The sequence below is a fragment of the Lygodium microphyllum genome, chromosome 22, assembly GCF_053477565.2.
Source record: "Lygodium microphyllum isolate KBCC chromosome 22, Lygodium_microphyllum_v1.1.10, whole genome shotgun sequence".
Classification (NCBI taxonomy): domain Eukaryota; kingdom Viridiplantae; phylum Streptophyta; class Polypodiopsida; order Schizaeales; family Lygodiaceae; genus Lygodium; species Lygodium microphyllum.
Window position 1 is genome coordinate 137,019,156 of NC_141156.1, and position 16,824 is coordinate 137,035,979.

At 42.3% G+C, this 16,824-nt stretch overlaps 1 protein-coding gene across 3 annotated transcripts in view; it reads right to left on the bottom strand.

Annotated features, from left to right (window-relative positions):
• The window catches only part of LOC148017661 (dynamin-like protein ARC5), a 130,431-nt gene that overhangs the window by 40,671 nt on the left and 72,936 nt on the right, over positions 1-16,824 (bottom strand). For all 3 annotated transcript variants that reach the window (XM_087662798.1, XM_087662797.1, XM_087662795.1), the window contains exons 15-16: positions 15,719-15,776; positions 15,278-15,622 (exon numbers count right to left, since the gene is read on the bottom strand). In XM_087662798.1, coding sequence (XP_087518924.1) covers positions 15,278-15,622; positions 15,719-15,776 — 403 coding nt within the window. The remainder of the gene's footprint in view (positions 1-15,277; positions 15,623-15,718; positions 15,777-16,824) is intronic.

Consider the following 16,824-nt stretch of genomic DNA (forward strand, 5'->3'; position numbering starts at 1 on the left):
ATTCCGGGAAGAAATACCTTTTGGACAGCAAAATGTGCCCGTTGTACAACAACAAATACCTGCTGTAAATGAACCTGTAAATGGAGGAAATGATGCTGAAAATGATCAGCCAGCTATTGCCCATGAAAATGAGCCATTACATGTGCAGGAACAGCCAGGACAGCAAGCTGTAAATGCTGATTTGCAGGCTGAAATGCCAGGACAACATGCTGAAAATAGAAATTTGCAGGAACAGCCAGCAAACAATGACCATTGGGTTAGGAGATCATCTAGGGCTACTAGACAACCTGACAGATTTGTTCCTGGTGCAATTAATGTGGCTGAGTATGGATGTTGACAGACTACGGTGAACCGTCTTGCTTCAAGGAAGCAATGGACAGACAAGACAGCAAGAAATGGTATAAAGCCATGCTGTCAGAGATAGAATCTCTTGAAAAAAATGGCACTTGGGACTTGGTGCTTTTGCCTAAAGGGCAGAAAACCCTTCCATGCAAATGGGTTTACAAAATGAAAGTCACTTCTGGTTCCTCACCAAAGTATTAAAGCGAGATTGGTTGCAAAAGGATACAAGCAGGAGCATGGAATTAACTTTGATGAGATTTTCTCTCCTATAGTCAAGATGACTATATTGAGAACCATTTTGGGCTTGGTTGCAGTTGAGGATATGGAGCTCATACAGATGGATGTAAAGACTGCGTCTTTACATGGTGATCTGCATGAAGACATATATATGCAGCAGCCTGAAGGGTTTGTTGAACAAGGGAGAGAACAAATGGTATGAAAACTCAAAAGGAGTTTGTTTGGGCTGAAACAAGCACCAAGAGAATGGTATCATAAGTTTGATACATTCATGCAATCCCAAGGCTTTCATAGAAGTCAAGTGGATCACTAATTGTACACCAAGAAGGTAGCAGATGGCAGCCTGATTATCTTGGTTTTGTATGTTGATGACATGCTGATTGCTGGCAGGGATACTCATGCCTTGGATTCATTGAAGCAAAGTCTTCATGGCAGCTTTGACATGAAGGATCTGGGTGATGCAAATCACATTCTTGGCATGCGAATACTCAGAGATAGATCTAAAGGTCTACTCTATCTTTCTCAGCAAGAGTATATCTCCAAAGTTTTGCAGCGTTTCAATATGGAGAGGGGGGAAAACAATTGGGGTTCCATTGCCTCCATATGTGAAACTCAGTGCAGAGGACAGCCCTACATCTCATGATGAGAAGGCTGAAATGGCCAAGATACCATATGCTTCAGCTGTTAGCAGTTTGATGTATGCTATGGTTGCTACACGTCCTGACATTGCTTCTGCAGTAGGAGTGGTTAGCAGATACATGGCAACCCCTGGCAAGAAGCATTGGGATGCAGTGAAAGGTATTATGAGATACCTCAAAGGCACAAAGGAGTTGTACATCTGCTTTGGAAAGCAGAAAGCATCTGTTGTTGGCTTTACAAATGCAGACTATGCTGGTCATGTGAACTGCAGAAAGTCCACTTCTGGGTATGTGTTTACTTTCACAGGAGAAGCAGTCTCTTGGATCTCCAAGCTACAAAAGTGTATTGCATTGTCTACTACAGAGGCAGAGTATGTAGCTGCCACTGAGGCATGCAAGGAGGCTTTATGGCTTTCACGTCTGGTGGGAGAGCTTGAAATCAAGGACTTACCTGTTCTCCATTGTGATAGTCAGAGTGCTATCATGCTAGCACGGAATCCTGTCTTTCATGCAAAGACAAAGCACATACATGTAAAGTATCACTTCATTAGAGATGAGTAAGAGCATTGAGCTTGTCAAAGTGCATACAGATGATAATCCTGCAGACCTCACAAAGGGTCTTCCAGCAGAGCGGTTTGCTCATTGCCGACAGATGATGGGAGTTGGATGGATATATTTATTTCAGCTTTGTACATACTTAGACTTAGCTGATTTTTTTTTCTCCTCTTAAAGCACATTGCCTTTAGATGGGAGGTTGTTGGGAATAAAGGGCCATCGTGCCTTTTATATGTGCACAGGTGTGAACACACCCTTAGGCACATTGTACTTTCATACATATATCTATCTAAAACCTAAAGTGGTACACTCGTCATTGTACCCAAAAAAAGTGTTCACTCTATACTCTGCTCTCTCACACTCTCCTTGTCTCTCTCACTGCGCATAATGACTGTCTGTCTCAATCTCCGTGCCTAATCGATTCCTTCAGTTTGCACCTCAAGCTTCATTTGCATCACTATCCACAGCTGATTACATAGTGCATCTTGAGCCGAATAGTTGGCAAGAGGCTCTTTAACACCCCCAGTGACAAGAGGCCATGAAGAAGAAGCTTGAGAGTACAATCCAAATTTCGGAAAGCTGTTTATGGGCTAAAGCAAGCATTGTGGTCTTGGTTCCAATAGGGATGGACGAGTTCTTACAAACTCAAGGATACAATTTGATCCGTTATGACCCAAACTTACATGTATGTATCACTTAAGAGGGGGTCACCTATATCCTACTTTATGTAGATGATTTGTTGATCACTTGCTCCAATTTTGCTGCCATACTAGAAATTAAGGCCAAGCTTTGTTCCACTTTTGAGATTGCACACCTTAATTTGTTGTCTCGTTTCTTGGGGATCGACGTAGTTCGTTCTCAGGGTTGTATTTTTGTGTCAAAGAAAAAGTATGCTCTTCAGCTAGTGGAACTCTATTGCTTCGATCAGACACAGCATGAAGCCACACCACTTAATCCCACTATCCACTTGTCTAAAGATGCCCCAACAAAACCCTTTTGATGAGCACACCTAATAGATTTGTAGTCAAGAAAACTTCTTTGGTTGATTCATACTAGCCAGATTTAGCTTACTTAGTCAATATTTCATTGCACCTCGCATGTCACATTGGATTGCTTGTTTGCATGTTTTCAGATATGTTCAAAATACCTATACTTATGGTTTGACATATGCCTTTGGTTTATGTTTGCATGGCTATGCTCATTTAGATTCAGCAAGAGACCCTAACACCCACCGTTTCCATGGTGGCTATCTCTTTACCTTGGACATGGCTCTCATTTCTTAATCAAGCCGTAAGCACGAGACAATGGCAATTGGGGATTATTTGATGGTACCACTAAGGCTATCTACCTGAGGAGTCTACTAGTAGCACTTCATTTCCCATGCGACTCTCCTACTGTTATCTACTATGACAACCAAAGTGCCATCGCCCTTGTGGGCAATCCAATCATCGCATCGCGAACGTGGCATGTTGGAGTCCACTTCCACTTCAGCAGAGAGCATGTTGAGCTAGGCAATATACACCCAAAGTTTGCGCCCTCATCCGACAACTATGCAAACATATTGACCGAAGCAATCAATCAACTGGTGTTGCAGTATATTTTACCCAAGATTAGCTTCGGTACACCCTCCCTACTTCAGCTTGACAAGCCGAGGGTGCAACCCTCCAGCTTTTCCTTCCAATTTGAGAGGGGGCATCTTTATTCTCTTGGTAGTGTCAGGATGATTTTAAAATCTTTGCTTCAATCATTTGATATTTTGTACTCTTGTATTCTCATCTACACTATCAAGCTCACGTGATTATAAAATGGAATTGGACAAGTGAACAATTCCCCTATGAGGGCACTATTTAGTAGCACCGTTGCATAGCATTTTGCATGAGCATGCACCCTCTTCCATTACTCTAATGCATTAGCATTTGGTTCTTGTAAACATGCATCTGTGCGCGTTTATCCCTTTTTGGTCTTTTGAGTGGTCAACTCCAAATCCACCATATTCATAGCCTTGCATATAGCACTCTACGAGGCAAGCTTCCATGATTGCTTAGCTCGTCTAGCTTGCTATTCACACATTTTTTTTGCCTCTCCACATACACATCATATTTGCTTTACCCATCCTTACAGCATTCCTCCGTCATCAACACCCAGTAATGGTAGGGTTAGCTTGCTTCTTTTGTGAGGTCTTGGGTCTGACAATTTTTGTTGTTAGGTTCCATCCGCCTTTACAAGACTTGATAGGCCATTGGAAAACCGACGTATACCCTTTGTCTAATACCCTAGCATCTCTAGGGTGACCACTTGGACTCCCTTGTTAAGATAACCATCACTTCTATAGTCTTGGTAAGCCACTAGCCAGCCGACGTGCACCCTTTGTCCAATATCCTGCCTTCTTTGGGGTGGCCTTGGGGTAATAACAAGAACACGTCAAATTTTGGGCTGGCCTTCCTAACTCTCTTTTGGGGTCTAGAGGAGGTGTGGAGCTAAAATATGCATTACATGCTGATTAGCCTCTTGAATAGCCCAAAAATTATTATTTAATGTAAAACCCTAAAATGGGGAGCGGTTCAAGAGAGTTAAAATAGGGAGTGATTCTAAATTGTATAGGATCTGAAACTTTCTATAATAAGACATGTTGCCCTCCATTTAGTCCTAATCTTGTTTTTGTAGGTTTCACGTGATCTAGCTTTGCAGCCCACACCCCATTCGCAGAGGACATCTCAGTCAAGGCTACCTAACATTGTCTCCATCCATCCAGCATCTGTTTACAATCTCCATAGCGTAGTCTACATCAACTTCTATGGCATTTGCTGATCAATCATATCATCTATAGCTGGCGACTTGTTAAACTGTTGTGTTTATGCTCTGCTACTGCTGTATAGATTACCACATCATCATACCTACGTTTTCTGCCATCAGTGAGCCACATCATCAAACGTCTATTTGATTGCCGTTAGCGTACCATGTCATCATCAACATCTGCATCCGCTGGTTTTCTCACCTCTACTTGTTCGATATTGATTCGGCACATCTTTTGTTGTGTTTGCTATTCTCTAACATCTTGGAGGCTACCTTGTTGGGATTGGGGATGCATCAAGAGTATGGCACACTCTCTAGCTCATTACCTCTACCTCAATCCTTGAGACATGAGAGTTCCACGTTCAATATTCATTCCTCGCACAGTTTGTTTGCTGCATGAGCATTGTATATTCAGTATTCATTCACTTTTTCATTCAATCTATTCATTGTCTCTGAGTTACCCTAACCCTAACTAAGTTATGTGTTGAGTTTCTACTTTGTCGTGTACTTTTATTTGTGTTTTTGCGTTAGGGTATTTATTTACACAAGCATAGCTCCAAGAGATCCACAAGATACATGCATGTAAAGTGCCCTTTATCCATAGCATAAAGTGAATGTGCCTAGTAAGAACCCTCAAGATGGAGGTAGTTCAAGGCAAAAGCTGCAAAAAATATGCGAGTGTAGGAAGCATAATGGATAGTGCCACTTTAAAGAGAAAATGGAAAGGCTAGCCTCAGATTTCCAGTACAAAAACTTTGCCTCCAATTTCAAAGAAATCTATCGCAACAATTGCTTGGGCTGAACATCAATGCCTAAGGGGTAACCGAGATGCTGCATGACATTCCCAAGGGGGATCACCATCCCTTGCCATTGCAAAGACTACAAATCCAATGATGTATAACTAATGACGGAGGATTTGGCTGCATTAATACTAAGACCAAAGGCTTGGCCAAAGAGTTTTCATACATCCAATGCCTTGTGGAGGTTCTCATATCTAGCTTCGCGAATCATGAACATGTCATCTCCTAGCAATTGGCCCACAAAATGTTTGCCAAAGGGAAGAGAGAGACCAATTAGTTGTCCCGTGGTCAACAAGTGAGAAAGCATGAAAAGGACTAGATGGGTCACCAAGGCAAAGAACAAGGGCTCAAAGGGCAACCCTATCTCACTAATTGCACAAGAGTGAATGGCTAAGTGACCCCACCATTCAGCATGACCTACAAAGAGGCATCTGTGCTCACTGTGTGTATCAAACAAGGCATGCGCAGACCGAAACCCATAATTTGCATGAGCTTTGCCAAAAAAGACCAATCCAAATAATCAAAAGCCTTTCCAAGATCCAATTTGATCAGCATGACTTCCTACTTGGAGTGCTTTGCATAGTCAATGGCCAGTTGAACATTCATTACATTGGGCAAGATATTTCAGCCCTTGATAAATCCTTACTGATTTGGGTGCAAAAGGGTAAGGAGGTGCTTATGGAGATGATTAGCCATGACTTAAGTGAAAATTTTGTACATAGATCCCATCAACGAAATTAGCCTCCAATGTTTCAACATCGAGGGCGACCGCACTCTTGGAATCAGCTTAATAACCCTCACCTTCCATGAGGCAAGCATAATTCTAGTCTCGCAAATTTGTTAGCACACGACTGCAAAAGGATTAGTAAGAGTGGCGACATAGGCTTCAAAAAACTCATTAGTAAAGCCATTCCATCCTAGGCTTTTGTCCTTGGGTAGATGTAACAAAACATCCATGACCTCTCCCTTTAAGACATCTCTGCCCAAATCATCATGTATATCTCGTGACACTCAATCCCTGACTAGGGCATAGAAAGTTGAACGAGCCCCGGTGATCTGCTGAGTAGGAGGAGACGAAGTATCAAGAAGGTGAAGGTTATATTCTATACACACACACACACACAAGGAACTACGAGTCTGTAACCATCAAGCCATGTGCATGTTGGAGACACACCATATTTTCTTGAGCAAGAGAGGCATGTAAGCCTCCAAAAGATTTATGCGATTGACTCTAAGCATCTTGTAGATTCTCAGTCAAAGCTTCGCAACTTGGCTTGCTAATAAGATCTCAACTAGAATTGTTGAATGAGATTTGTCAACATTGTGGGCACTAGTAGTAGGAACGGATAATCTAGGAAATCGATTAACAAGGAGCAGATATTGTCATCATTGCTTCAACAACGTGTTGGCGCTCCCTGCAAAGAGAAGCATAATGAATACCATAATGCCTGGCAACCCTCTACATGTTATGGAGAAGTTGCTCAAAAGAATCACTACCCCCTACCAAGAAATCAAGTAGAAACTTGTCAACAAGATATTCCATAATGAATTAAAACGCAATGGGAACCTTTCCAAGAATTGTGCAAAAGGGGCAACAAGGTCGGCAAGCATGTCAGATTGCAAAGGGAAATGATCTAACAAAACATATTGCTGTAGCACTTGGATATCCGAAATCTCTCGCAAGAGAGTATCATCATGCATAACATACATGCAATTCAAGTGGGACCATGTGGCAAACTATTGTGCTTATTGAAAAGTAAAATCCAAATGAGATGGGTGGAGCCAAGACCAAATCTCCTACTTCAAAATGACCATCTCAAAGTCATGCCACGCATGGCTCTCAAGTGCATCCATCAGCGATTGCTTGGAGGTAGACTACGGACGATAAATGCACATATTGAAATCTCTCATTAATATTCCCGGTCTACCAAGAGACAAGCAAGCTGCAAGCCGATCCCACAAATCCCATTGAGATGAAGAATCATTTGGTGCATAGAGGCCTACCAGCCAGAGTATCTCCTCTTCAGATAGAATTTCAACAACAAAAAAGTGGCCATGAACATCATTCTTGACAAGGACCAACGGCTAAAACTTGCCATTCACAACCATAAGCACACTTGAACAGTGTCAAGTTGAGCCCCCTACATAGAACAACCAAAACCCATGGCAACCCACGATTTTTCTAGCTTCACCATGATTTTTATGCTCACAGCAAATAACACATCCAATTGATTGTCATGCACAATGCACCACACATCACGTTACATGCTACATGAACAAATGCCACGCACATTCCAAGTGGCCAGCCTCATATGTCATGACTAAAGGATTTCATTATCGAGGTTGATTTTGCCTCAACTGAACTTTCATAGCCAAAATATCAAAAGTACCCTCCTCCAAAAAATCAGCCGATACTACAAATGAGTTTAAGTGCCTACACTTTGCTTTTGAAGTGGAGGGATCATATCCTTGTTTTGGAGTCCCCCTTGGGTATCGACGATCCCAAGGCATGATCACTTTACCACGGGGAGCAAAAGCAAGCCGCACATGAGGATCCCACAAGCAGTCGCAACAAAGGGCATCAAAGCAAAGGATTTTCAATGGCCATCAAGACTGCAAAATTAGTAGTAGACATCGACAATGTCTTATCTATGCGACGGACATAAGTGCGTAAGGGGTCTTGTGAAGTCATAGTTATTAAGTATGAAAGGTACGATACAGTACGGTACGAAAAAATATGGTACTAAATGGTACCTTACGATTTTATAAGGTATGGTACGATATTAGTACGAAAAAAAATAACATGATTTTTTTTAAAACCATAAATCATTAAATGATAGAACACATGTTTAAAGTGGAAATAGTCGTTTCATTACAAAATAATATGCATAGCAGCCAGAAACGTTTAGAAACGAAACATCAGAAACGTGTTTCATAAGTTTCTTTCAAGAGGGGGTAAAATAAGAAACGCGGGTTTTTTTATATAGGGATTTTAAATAGTTTTGACTAGGAAAAGAGGTTCTAAACCTCTATGGAACTCTCTCTTAAACAAAGAATGGCCAATTGAGCTTGAGTGATAATAGAATCAATTGAGAATAATACGTTACATGTCCATGATCCATTATTGACTTGTCACTTATGTTAAAGTTAGTCTTTGGACAAGCTATACTATAGTTTAGAACTCAAACATTATGATTCATATATATCATACAAAGAAAATTGAAATTAACATGTAAATAGCCTATCTACAATATAGACCAAGTCAAGTTGCAACATCATGATTCTCATTTCAAAACAAACTGACAAAATGTCAAAATCGAGAATGAATCATAATATATCATAAATAACTCATAAATGATACTAAAGTCGTATAATATTCAACTCTAAAGACAATGATAGATACTAGATTGACAAAGTTCAATAACTAAAAAAAATCACAAAAAAATCAATCTCTCGTCCAAAATCTTGAGCCCTCATGAGTCATTACACATCATCATCACCAAGTTTAATATTGTCAAATAATATTTGTCCAAAAAACCATGTTTTGAGTTCCAACTCACAAAAAAAAACCCATGTTTTTTACTCTCAGAAACGTTTCGTAAGTTTCAAATTCATAGAAACGTGTTTCTTAGCTGCTATGATAAGATGAATACATGAGGGTGGCCATCATGGTCGCATGGGCTACGCACAATATGCGATATAACTACAGTCTAGTACATACATGGATTATGCATCATAGTGGCATCATGCATGTGGATACAATGATAGTAGATACAAAAAAGAGAGAGACCTATGAATCTATGATGAGACATCACTATCATCATCATCATTAGAACCATCTAACTGCTCATCAAGAGTCTAAAGATGACTCCTTAGCATTAGATGATAAGACACACTCATACTCATCCTCATTGATAAGGTTACCATCATCATCAAATGATGGCTCCCTAAGTGGCAGTTGTGTAAGCAAGGGGAGATGTTATCATGAGGCACGGAATGTGAGCTACTAGAGCCCCGCCTTACATATATATGTCTACAAGCCACTCAAACCACCCCTCCTCGACGTTGGAGGGGGCCGCATGACTATGCCCCTGCTACCACCTACACAAACTCCTCACCCATAAGCACGCTGACTGCGAGTGTCACAAGTATCCCCTGCTATAACCTCTCTATAGAGCTTTGCAAAAATCATCTCCACCTCCTAATATACACTTAGGAAAGTATTGCCCATCAACTTGAATGTATCAACATTTACCTACACAATGTACATAACATTGTAAATGCTAAAGTCTGAATTGTAAAGTATAAACTTTAAAGTTCAAAACAACAAATTTTAAACTTTATGTTTATGTGTTTAAACTTTACCTACTTCAGTCTACCAATGCTCATCATAGCCTTCATCATGCATAAGCTAGTGCGGCAATAGACTAGTTGCTCTAACTCTCGTGTGCTAAGCCAATTGCGAATCTTTGTGTGAATGAGAGAATATGCACTCCAGTTTCTCTCACATGCAACCGAAAAGCAATCCTCGGCAAGGACCCTCATGGACTAGGCTGAAGGGTCTCCAATGCGTATCCAAAGTTTTGCCACCAAAGACATATGAGCAGGCAGTGAGAGGCCTTTTTACATCCCCCCACATAGCTGCATAAAGCCTCAAAATCTGTCCAAATTGTCCAACCACCTAGCTTCTTAGTTTAAATCATGATACAGCTAAAAGCTTAAAAAGCTCTACAAGATAAAAATCAACTTGAGAAACATATTCACTTCATTGAAGGCATGCATGTTCCCTATACAGCGTCAACCTCTGGCAAACATGTTGGGTATTTGACTCACGCCTCACTTACGCCTACGCTCATATGGGAGTGTCGGTGATCAGTAGGACACTTATGGGCACTTAGTGTGTGTCGGGTGTGAACACCCCCTTACAACCCTAAGGTTTAAGGGTTGTACTTTGTACTTTCTGATTACACTCTTTCAGTCTATTCTCTTGGGTGTCGTGCTTCACTCTGTCTCTCACTCTCACCCTGTCTACTGAATCTCAGCTGCACCTCGATCCTTCCATCTCACATTTGGTATCAGAGCTCAGCTCTGAGCTCAGCTCTGAGCTCAGCTCTGAGCTCAGCTCTGAGCTCAGCTCCTGTCTGCAGCATGCAGTCCTGACCGCACCCGAGCCACCTCTGTTCTGCGTCTGCTCCAAGTCGTCAGTCTTCAGCACGCCAGTGTTGTTCGTCAACAGTCGCCTGCTCGTCGTCAGCCTCCAGCGCCAGCTCCGCCAACTCAACCAGCTCCGCCTCCCTGTGACACACCACCTGCCTCTGCGGGTGACTTGGATACTCTAAGGAGAAGGTGTTGAGAAATATGCAATCACACTCCTATGATAGCCTCTTTGTATGGAGCAGTAAGGCAAGGAACATGCAACAGTCTAGAAGAGCTACCTTGTATCCATTTGGATATTCTGAGGTAGACACTTTGGTAAGAGATGCTATTGATTTTCTTGGTAATTTGGAATGGTCTGCAACACTATAAATACAACTTATAATACTTGCCGGTACTCGTCGAGTCATAGTCCTTTGGTCCTTTAAGGTACACCCACGTGCCCTCCTAGAACTCTCATGGAGTACGGTTTTTGTTAGTGTGAAACATAGTACAACCTTGGGCTGTGTCAATGCTTTTCTTTATAATCATTAACATCTCCCACCGTCTGTCCGACAGCCAGCGTGCAGAGTCAGTCGTCGCCTACAGCTCATGTCAGTCTGCTCGTCCGCCAACGCGCAGCGTCAGACGTCGCTTCCTGCCTCCTCCTCGCCATCAGATGCCAGGGCTCCACGTCGTCAGATGCCAGGGCTCCACGTTGTCAAACGCAGGGCTACCCGTTTCATGCGCCGCCTGCCTGCTACACATCACCATTGTCGCCTGCGTCTGACCAGCGACCAGCAATTCGCCCACACCGTCTGACCAGCACGTCAGCTTGCTCCACGTCAAGTATATTTTAAGCAAAAAAAAATTATTTTAGCCTAGAACAAAGTTCTGGAAGAGGAGGTTCATACACGGCAGGCTAACTGTTGATACAGTCACAAAAAAACTGTTTTGACAGACATTTTGGCAAAAATTTTGGGGATTTTGATATAATAGTGTTGCTGAGCACTGTTTGCACCTTGGGAAGCGTGCATTAAAAGACAGTTTTTTGACAGAGTACGCCCTTGCACATTAATTGCAGAAGTGTGTTTGCTGCAATTTCTGGAAATTTGCAAATTTCCAGTCCATACTGCTTTGACATTGCTCATTTTGTCTTTGGAAATTTGTCATCATGGCAAATCAAGGAGGTGATGTCTTTACGTATGTATCCAAGGAAGACAGATTGGACGGAAACAATTATTCGCTATGGTCATTCATGATGAAGAATGTATTAGTGGCCAAGAATTTATGGGATTATGTCAGTGGAGAGAAAACTCGACCGGGAGTTATAGCTCCCGTTACTCCTCCCCATGGCGCACGTGGACAACGGGGACCTCAGCCCGCTACACCTCAGCCACTTCCTCCAAGAACTGCAGCTCAAAAAGCTTGGGATACACGTGATGCACAGGCCTTGTCGCTGATTGCTTTGGCAGTTCAGCGGTCCATCATCCCTCACATTGGTTCGGCATCTTCTTCACGAGATGCATGGTTGACTTTGGAGCATATGTTTGCAGGAAAGAATGAGACTCGGATCTCTTTCTTGAAGAAAGAGTTGGAAACTTTGAAGATGAATGAGGGTGATTCTATGCACGATCACTTAAATAAGATTCAGGACTTGAGGGAGTAGCTCATGAATGTAGATGAGTATTTTTCGGATGCACAGTTGATATCCACCACCTTGAATTCCTTACCTCCTTCGTACTTGTCTTTTCATACTGCATTGAACCTCACCATGAGGATTGTTGAGCACCCACTCACTTTTATTCAGCTGGTTAGTTTGCTTCTAGAGGAGGAGCAAACATGGAAAAATAGTGGTATGGATGCTAGTCTCTGAGCAGGCTTTTGTGGCAAGACAGAAAGGCAAAAACAGCAATGTCAAAAATGCTCCACAGAGTTTTGGCACTTCTGGCACATCGCAAAATCAGACACAAGGGGGGACGCAAGCTAAAAAAGAAAAATGTCACTATTGTAAGAAGCCCGGCCACTATATCACTGAGTGCAGGAAGCGTATTCCCAAAGAGAAGAAGAAGGAGTCAGGAATGTCTGTTTCTACTACTCCTTCCACTGCTAGTGAGTCCGCGTCCTTTGTTGTGGACAGGGACTATTGTTTTTACACTTGCAGTCATGACATCTCTTGGGCCGATAGAGCACTTAGCTCTACAGAGGATGCTGACACTTGGTTCTTTGAGAGTGGTGCTTCTAGATATATTACATCTCGCAGAGATTTGTTTGCTTCAGTTAGTGCACCTCCCGTTGGGAAATCGGTACAGTGTGCCAATAATGCATCATACCCTGTTCGTGGTATTGGGGAGATTCAGCTCACAGCCATTGATGGCTCTATTCTCCGCCTGCAGGATGCTTTGTTTGTGCCTGGAATCAAGAAGAATTTGCTTTCTATTTCTTCTTTGGCACGTTGTGGTTTGCAAGTCATATTTAATGATGACCGTTGCATGGTTAGAGATAAAGAACGCATTGACTTTGGTCTTGACAGGATCTTTGTGTCATGGTTTATATGAGTTGGATGCTCTTTCAGTAGATCAGTCGGCATACTTAACATCCACTCTTACTCCTGCTATGATACAGGCGGAGTTATGGCATGCTCGTTTGGGGCATGTAAACTTTGGCAGCTTGATGCTTTTGCAGCGTACTCAGATGTTGGATGGCTTACCTCTCTTGGAGAGACCTCCTGAGCACTTATGCGAGGGATGCATTATAGGGAAAATGCATCGTTTCTCATTTCCTCGTGATGTTGCTTTCAGAGCAACAATCAGATTGCAGTTGGTGCATTCAGATGTTTGTGGGCCTATGCAAACCATGTCATTGGGCGGTTGTTATTATTTTGTGACATTCATTGATGACTTTACACGTTTTTGCTGGATCTACTGTTTGAAAAAGAAGTCAGAAGTGTATGATGCATTTTTGGCTTTCAGTGCACTTGTTAAAAATCAATCTGGATGCAAGATTAAGACTCTCCGTTCCGACCGAGGGGGGAAATACATGTCCTCTACGCTGAATTCTTTTTTGCAGCAGAAGGGCATAGTCCATCAGTATACTACTGCCTATACTCCATAGCAGAATGGGGTAGCAGAGAGGAAGAATCGGTCACTCATGGAGATGGCCAGATGTATGCTGAAGGCAAAGAGCTTGCCTCATAGTTTTTAGATGGAAGCAGTCATGTGTGCTTGCCATTTTTTGAACAGATGCCCTACCAAAGCCTTGAAGACCATCACAACTTTTGAGGCTTGGAATAGCCGTAAACCTTCTGTTGGTCACTTTAGTACCTTTGGGTGTCTTGTCTATGCCCATATTCCATAGGTACTTAGGAAAAAGTTAGACAACAAGGCTGTTAAGTGCATTTTTATGGGATATAGCAATGAGAGAAAAGGCTACAGACTCTATGATCCCGTTACAAAGAAGGTTTTTGTCAGCAGGGATGTTGTTTTTGATGAAAAATCAGAATTATCCTTGGCTGGTTTGGACACATATCAGGCTGCCCGTGATGTTTTTGAAGGGCTGCTGCCCATTACTTTTGGTGATTCAGCTGGAACTTCAGAAAATGAACCTAATGTTCAGCCAGCTGCTCCTATGGAAAGTGCAGAAATTCAGCCATTGGCTGATCGGAATATTCAGCATCATGCTGAAACTGAAATTCAGCAAGAGCTTGCACACAGTCAGGATGCTAGATAGCTACCTAGATGGTATTTGCAGACTATGCAAGATAGTCCTTTGGATGCACCCATGGCTGGTCGTACTAGAAGGCAAACTCGTTTGCATGATTCAGCACATACCATGGAGTTTATTATGGCAGCAAGTACTTTTGATAATGAAGAGCCTGAATGTTATGAGGATGCACAACACAGTGTGCATTGGATGGCAGCTATGCAAGCTGAATTAGATTCTATTTCTAAGAATCAAACTTGGGGTTTGGTGTCCTTGCCATTTGGGAAGAAAGCCATTGGAACGAAATGGGTCTACAAACAGAAAAGGAAAGCAGATGGATCCATTGATAAATACAAAGCACGGCTTGTAGCTAAAGGCTACGCACAGAAAAAGGGCATTGATTATGAGGAGACATTTGCTCCTACTTCCCGTATGACGACCATCAGGTCTATGATTGCTTTGGCTGCACATTATGGTTGGACAGTGCATCAGCTAGATATCAAGACTGCATTTTTACATGGGGAACTTCAGGAGGAAGTTTATGTACAACAGCCCATTGGTTTTGCGGTTGAAGGCTCAGAACATTTGGTATGCAAGCTCAAAAAGGCACTATATGGTTTGAAACAAGCTCCTAGAGCTTGGTATGCAAAAATAGATGCTTTCTTGCTTGGTCAGGGGTTTTTAAACAGCCTTTGCTATTTCCCTCAAAACAATCTATTTTAGGTATTTTCAGGAGGATAGCTAGAATTTGCATTCAGATGATCACGGTTGAAACATAAAATATTAACATGAACACTTTTCCTATAGTGAAATTTGAAATATGTATTTTCAAGATGGCAGAATTGAAAGAGGCAGCATGCAGTTAATTAGCAGTATATCATTTTCAAAGTACCTGCCTTGATTAGATTCACACTGGCACATTTAGAAGATTTTCAAAGTACCTGCCTTGATTAGATTCACACCGGCACATTTAGAAGATTTTTTAGTTACCAATGAGAAACACATAAGTTTTTGCTTGTTCAGGTCTTTTTCCTAGCATGATAATGTGAACTGTAAACATCAGGCTTTCTTCCACACCTTCAATTCAGCAGCAGTAACAAAGTGATCCCGTATGCCTTCAAATATCTGAGCAACAACAGCATTGACTATTTCCTCTGAAGAAGGAGCCAGTCTACGACTCCAAAGTGTGCTCTCCAGCAAGTCCACCAATCTTGTTTGAGTTGTTTGATTACTACCATCTGAGGTAGTTGCAGTGCTTCCCTTTGTTTCTTGCCGTGATTTATTATCCTGTTTATTGCCACTTCCCACTGGCCCAGGAGCTGCATCCAAAGGAACAGCAGAAGCAATAGTGCACAACCCACCCAAACTGGCTGGATCAGTTGTTGAAAAAGTATCCAGAAACTGGCGGAGTCCTGTCCGATTCTGCAAATCCAAATACTCTGAGTGTCTTGTCATGTGGGATCAACTATCTAGAAATAGAGCAGTCTATCAACCATGAATTCAAAGAAGGGATTGCACCTTAGTATGTAGGGACCAAGTGACATAGCGAGTTGTGCTCATAAGATCTTCTACACACCTGATTTATACAGCTGTAAGCTTTCCATTCCAATAGAAGAAGATAAAAATACGAGGGAAAAAAGAAAGACATCCATAAGGCCAGATCTTTCAGAGCGCATTTTCAGACTATATCTCTTAGAGTATTCACCTTTCGATTACCAACACTGTACTAGCTGTTTCTCAAATTATAAAAGCGACAATTAAAGTCATCACCCATGCCAGGTACTAGCAAGGGAAGAGCTTTTTTGTCATCTGGTTCCTGAGCCTCTGTTTGCCTGGTAATATTTTTTCATTATCTTCTTCCATAGCACCCCAGATCCTTATTTTATAGATAGAATTTGAGTGCAACCTGTCACATGAGGATTAGCACCAGTAAACCTTATGCGGGTGCAGTCTAAAGGTGGTTGGCATTTTGGGAAGGTCTTACTATAAGCTGTTTGCAAACAACAAGAATAAGGAAGAAACAACTGGATACCTAATCTTGGAATTCAAATGCCTAACTCACAAATGCAAAGCCCTGGATGCTTCTTAGACTACCAAACTGAAGTTCATGCAAACACGTTAGTATAGGGATGAAATGTCTCAACAGGAGGCAAGGAGAATAGCACACATCTTTGGGTCTCCACCCTGGTCTAGCCTTGGATGGAAACACCCTTGAAATATCAAAGCTAATCAAGTTTGAAGTTTGAATGATTATGAAACCATGTAAAATGACAATCATCTATTGAGCTAAAAAAGCATTATAAACTGATTAGCTGTATATTACAGCCCCAAAACTCAATTATTACCAAAAGTTGGTTAATGGGATCATGCAAGAGTCTGGAGACTCCCATCGTCACGCCGCACCGCTGCCCTCTGCCTCCGTCAAATCTGACGCCTGCACCAGTCCTCCTCCCGCCCTACGCCCCCTCGGCAGTCTTCCCCCACCCCGCTCAACAGTCCCCCCTCCCCTCGCGGCCTTGTGGACATCTTCCCTGCACCTGCCTACCCATGCCACCCCCCTTGCGGCCACCTTCCTTGCCCCCTATCCCCCCCACCTGCCTCAAACCGTGCTCGCCCTGCGCCCC